This window comes from Arachis stenosperma, chromosome 10 (assembly GCF_014773155.1).
Source record: "Arachis stenosperma cultivar V10309 chromosome 10, arast.V10309.gnm1.PFL2, whole genome shotgun sequence".
In the NCBI taxonomy this organism is placed as follows: Eukaryota; Viridiplantae; Streptophyta; class Magnoliopsida; order Fabales; family Fabaceae; genus Arachis; species Arachis stenosperma.
In genome coordinates this window covers 116,968,914-116,974,569 of record NC_080386.1, presented here as the reverse complement: position 1 = coordinate 116,974,569, position 5,656 = coordinate 116,968,914, and the positions used below count along the sequence as shown (strand labels likewise).

The window sequence follows — 5,656 nt, the reverse complement described above, 5'->3', positions numbered from 1 at the left end:
TGTTGGTTTAAATTTGATATATTTGAATTTAAGTTAGTTTAAAGTTAGTCCCAAATTGAATCCGAAAAATCACCATAAGAATTTAGCATAGTGTTCAATGAAAGCACCATTTGATATGAATTTATATCAAAAAATAGAAAATTAAGTAAAAATTGAGAGCGAATAAAATAAAAATCTTTAGAAGTAGAATAAAAAAGAAAAAGTAAAGTATTTAATTACATCATATATATTCATACTATTACATCATATTTTTATTTATAATATAATTCTTTAATTGAGTTATAAATTCAATACTAATCCTATCACAAAATTATCAACCTTTTAGTGATAAAATAATTAAATTTCTTTTAAATACAAAAAATTAATTATTACGATAATTTTTACGTGTGTTTTGTTTTTGTTCTTTTCAAATCAAGGTCAGAAAGCATTATTATAGGACCAATTTTCTGATGTCTATTTCTTTATTCTGATTTTTTGCAAATTTATTTATTTTTTATAATAAATTTAAAACATTTAAAATTTATTAATTTTATACTTTTAAATTAAATATTAATTATTTAATTTTTTTGATAATTAAATACTTTTTTAAGACATCATAACAACTATCTTATTATAAAAAGACGAAAATAAATAAAATAAATTAAAATCTTAACATGCGTTCCTAACTTCCTACGCATGAGAATGTACTACTAATATACTAATATGCCATCTCAGCCTCCAATTAGAAACACCTCTAATAGCAAACTAGCAAAGTGAACTTATAAAAAATAATTAATCAAAGCTACAAAGTATTTCCAATTATTTCACTATTTGTAAAATTATAATTATACTTTATAGAGATGCATCCAGAAAATAAAGTTGAGAAAAAGCTGTCCAATCATGTTCATTTCTGCTGACATAAAAACGTTCTTCTTTTCCATCAGTATGATAAATTGATAATAATTGTATAGATTCCTACGAAGCTACGTCAACGAAGTGCTAAGTTTATTTAATTATTAACCTATCAACTATTTTATATCGATAGAAAAAAATAGTCTGAATTTATTTTATTTATTATTTATTAATTATTACCTTCATTTTATTTTCCGTTACTAACATTTTGATTTTACATCTACCTAACTATTGTATTCACTTTAAGTTGCACTACCTCCAATTGAAAATAATGATATAATCTAAGAAAATTTGGTTTTTCATAAAAAGAAAAACAAATTAAAAATTTTAATAATATTACTCAAGTTATAGTTTGGGTTTTCAGTTAAATTTTTAATTTATATGTCCATTAAAGATATTAATTATTTTTAATTAAAAATAAAGAAATTATGTTTTAGTTTTCATTTCAAGTTTGATTTCGTTAATCAAAATGAAACTTAATTAAAAATCATACTGACATGATTTAGTTAAAAAGAAGATACGAAGAGATACAGTTGTGATATATGGACATGGAATATTCATAAAACATATATAGGAACTTCCTTAGAAATTAAATATCATACACATAAAGTTAAACTAATTCAGATCTAACAATTAATATATAACATGTTGGAACATGAATATATACAAATTAATAATAATTTTGTCAACGACTGAAACATGAATATGTAAGGAGTGAAAGCAGCAATCATATATGGGAAGGCATAGCTAGGTAAGTGTGGTCCACCACTTGCAATATTTCTCTGAGAAAGGAAAGGAAGGACGCAATTATTAAATTGATGCTTTTGTTTTTGTTTTTGCATATATAATTGCCACTTTGCCTCAACACTTACTATCATCATTCATCATAAAACAAATTAAAAATCACATATTCAGAACCAAGAAGGCATGGCCAACAAGATCGCTCTTGGAACCACCAGAGAGGCCACCCAGCCAGATTGCATTCAGGCCCTCGTGGTGGAGTTCATAACCACCTTCCTCTTTGTCTTCGTCGGCGTTGGTTCCGCCATGGCCGCTGGTAACATATACTATTCTAGGGGGGAAAAAAAATCCTCTAATGAGTAGAATAATTGTAAAATAATACAGTAATTATTATTGAATTTGTAACTTGCGAGTCGTATTTAAAAATGATTAATCTTTTACTTTCTCATTTTATTCACATCTTCACTTTAGAAGAATATAATTCTCTTTCTTAACATATTATATCAACTAACATAAATTTTAGATGTGTAAGTTTTAAATTGTAGAATTGTGTATTTTTTTTAAAATTATTATAGATGTGTGAAGTTTTTGTTATTGTTGCTTTTTTTATTCGAATTCTAGTGCATACAGAAATTTATTGGCTAACAAATTTATAATAATTGATGAGGTGAGACTAAAATTGACATATTTGTAACTGATTGTAGACAAGCTGAGTGGAGATGCGCTGGTGGGCTTGTTTGCCGTGGCCGTGGCACATGCACTTGTGGTGGCTGTCATGATTTCAGCCGGTCATATCTCCGGCGGCCACCTCAACCCTGCCGTGACCCTTGGGCTGCTGGTCGGCGGACACATCACGGTGGTCCGATCGGTCCTTTATTGGATAGATCAGTTGGTGGCATCTGCAGCAGCTTCTTACCTTCTTTACTACCTTTCCGGAGGACTGGTAATAATTATAATAATATTAATAATAATATTTCAGTATTTATGCACAGACCTTGTTTCTACTTTCTATATCACCCTTTGTACTCTCTAGTTACTCTCAAGTTAACTATAAAAGTTTCGACTGTTTAAACTATAAAATATATCAAATTGTTAATTCTAATAACTTTCTTGAACAATAACAACAACCAATCAAATTAAAATATATTATATTTTTAAATTATTTACCTAAATTTTAATATTAGAATAACTATTCGCACACTTAGTAAATTCGATATATCCATTGTTCATATTATTTAATATTTTTATTATCTACTTATACATTTTCAAAAATAAAAAGTGCTATGTATCATGTATGTAAAAAGAATTACTTACAAAATTAATTATTATATATGTATGTATTTAATATACCAAGAGTATAATTAATTGAAATTTTTTCTAAAATAAAAAAATAATTCAGATTAAATAGTTTAATTTTGATATACTAATTCTTGTAATCGTATTTATTTTTTTAGATAACTATTTATGATATTAATAAAAATAATATTTATTTTTTATAATATAATATTATATAATTAGATGTAGGCTTAAAACTATTTTACATTCCGACCTATCAAAATTAAATTCTATAAATTTTATCTCATTCATTGTTCACTGAATTTTGCATGTGCAGGCAACTCCGGTTCACACTCTAGCAAGTGGAGTTGGGTACACTCAAGGGGTGATTTGGGAAATAGTGTTGACTTTCTCGTTGTTGTTTGCTGTCTATGCAACTATGGTGGACCCAAAGAAAGGAGCTCTCGCTGGACATGGGCCCACACTTGTTGGGTTCGTTGTTGGGGCCAACATTCTCGCTGGTGGGGCCTTCTCTGCGGCCTCAATGAACCCAGCAAGATCTTTTGGGCCTGCATTGGTCGCTGGTAACTGGACTGATCACTGGGTTTATTGGGTTGGGCCTCTCATTGGTGGAGGCCTTGCAGGTTTCATCTATGAGCATTTTTTCATTGACCGTACCCATGTTCTGATCCCTCGTGATGAAGAAAACTAATATGAAAATTGTATTTTGGATTTCAACTTGCACTTTCCTTTTACTTGCTTCTATATCTATATATGGTGGTGTATTTTATTTCTTGATCATCTAGTCTTTCTTTTCTTTATTAGTGTAATTTGTGTATTAGGTGCTGAGAATGTCTCCTTTATGTATAATTAATTAATTATTACTTAGTGATCTTCTCCTAATAAAACTTGAGTAGTTGAGTTTAATTTCTTTTTATTAATCAATGATCCAAAATCTAAGCTGCTATTATGCGTTATCATAGTTTAAAACGTAATTTCCAGTTTACATGTTAGTACCCTAAATATTTATTCCTATCAGATATTCCTTTCAACAAAAAGTTGTCAATTTCCTATTAAGAAAACACGTTGAAAATACATGATTCATTTGTCGGTAATTAAAAAAAATAATAATTATCCAAATTGGTCCTAAATATTTTAAAACAAATATTTTAGTTCAAAAAAATTAATATATAGATTAATCTTTAAAATTTTATTCCGACAAATAAATTAGTTTTCAATTTATTTTTAATAGAGTAATTATCCAAATTAGTCCCTAAAAATTTTAAAAATGAACATTTTAGTTTCTAAAAAAATTAATACACAGATCAATCTCCAACGTTTTTCTTTGTCAATCATAACAGTTCTCCATCTATTTTACTTTTTACTATATATCAACATTTATTATTATTAATTTAACTTTGTATAAGTAAAAAATGACATTAGCATATTAATACATTTTTTTTATTAGAAACAAATAGGGTGAATAATGATACTTTGAAATCTAAATTAAAATACTTTTTTTAATACAAACATATTTTTTAAATAGAATATCTTTTAATTATATTAAATACAAAAATATCAAATAGATTCAATCTTAAATTTTTTATAGAATAATCTCTAATAATTTTATTAAATATTATTATTATTATTGAGTGACTATATATATATATATATATATATATATATATATATAAAGAATATAATGAATAAATTTATCAATATTTTTATCTAAAAAATTATGGTACAGTATTATTGTATAATTAATAATAATAATAATAATAATAATAATAATATTTATTTTACTTTTTTAGATAGAAGACTATTATGTCTGATGAAAAATAATATTAAAAATTGATTTATGTATTAATTATTTTGAGACTAAAATATCTACTTTTAAAATTTTTAGGGACTTATATGAATAATGATTTTGTCGAAAAATAAATTGAAAACTGATGTGTACGTATTTTAGAATAAAATCTTGAAGATATTTTTGTATATTAATGTTTTTTGTTATCTAAAATATCTATTTTTAAAGATTAATTTAAATAATTTTTCTAAAAAAATGTTTAAAAACGCAACAATTTTTACTATCGATTTAAATCTTAAAATACTAATAAAAATCGACGGGATTGAGCCCGGCGATAATAAAAGAAAAAAAAATTTAATTTGTAATAAAAATGACATCGTCAATTTCAATTGTCAAAAATAACGACGACTTTATTGTCAGTATTTTATTCATAGATCAATTTATTTCCCCATATTCCTCTATTTGAAAAATAAACCAACTACAATTTTAATTTGTCGATTTAGGGTCATAGTCTCATAGATGTAAACATGCAAGTAGGGATGATAGATCATATATGCCTTAAAAGTATTAATAATCCTGGTTAATCAACAAAGGAAAAGTCAACGATATTTTGTGGGAATTATTTGTTTGCTTTCATGATGAAAATGGACGAGACAACATTGTCCACCATCCATGGACTTATTAAAAGCTGCTAGCCACAGCTATTCTCCACTGCCAAGTACCAATGGCTATGGATGTATATTTTTAAAGCAAATCATTATAACTGATTAATGATTAAATACTCCAAATTCAGTGTTGCTCATTAAAAAGAAAATCCGTTGAGGTAACATTTATTTTGAGATATTGAAATGGAATTAAAATTTCAGTGTCCGTCTTAAAAATTTCAATTTTTTTAATACTTTTAAAAAATAAAGATACAAAAAATTAAAATTTTAGAAACAA

At 25.9% G+C, this 5,656-nt stretch overlaps 1 protein-coding gene across 1 annotated transcript; it reads left to right on the top strand.

The window, feature by feature from the left end:
- Positions 1 to 1,691: 1,691 nt before the first annotated feature.
- On the top strand, positions 1,692 to 3,834 carry LOC130954348 (aquaporin TIP4-1-like). Its single transcript, XM_057881090.1, has 3 exons — positions 1,692 to 1,948; positions 2,337 to 2,575; positions 3,245 to 3,834. The coding sequence occupies exons 1-3, from the start codon at positions 1,819 to 1,821 to the stop codon at positions 3,617 to 3,619; spliced, it is 744 nt and encodes a 247-aa protein (XP_057737073.1). The 5' UTR covers positions 1,692 to 1,818; the 3' UTR covers positions 3,620 to 3,834.
- The last annotated feature ends 1,822 nt before the right edge of the window (positions 3,835 to 5,656 follow it).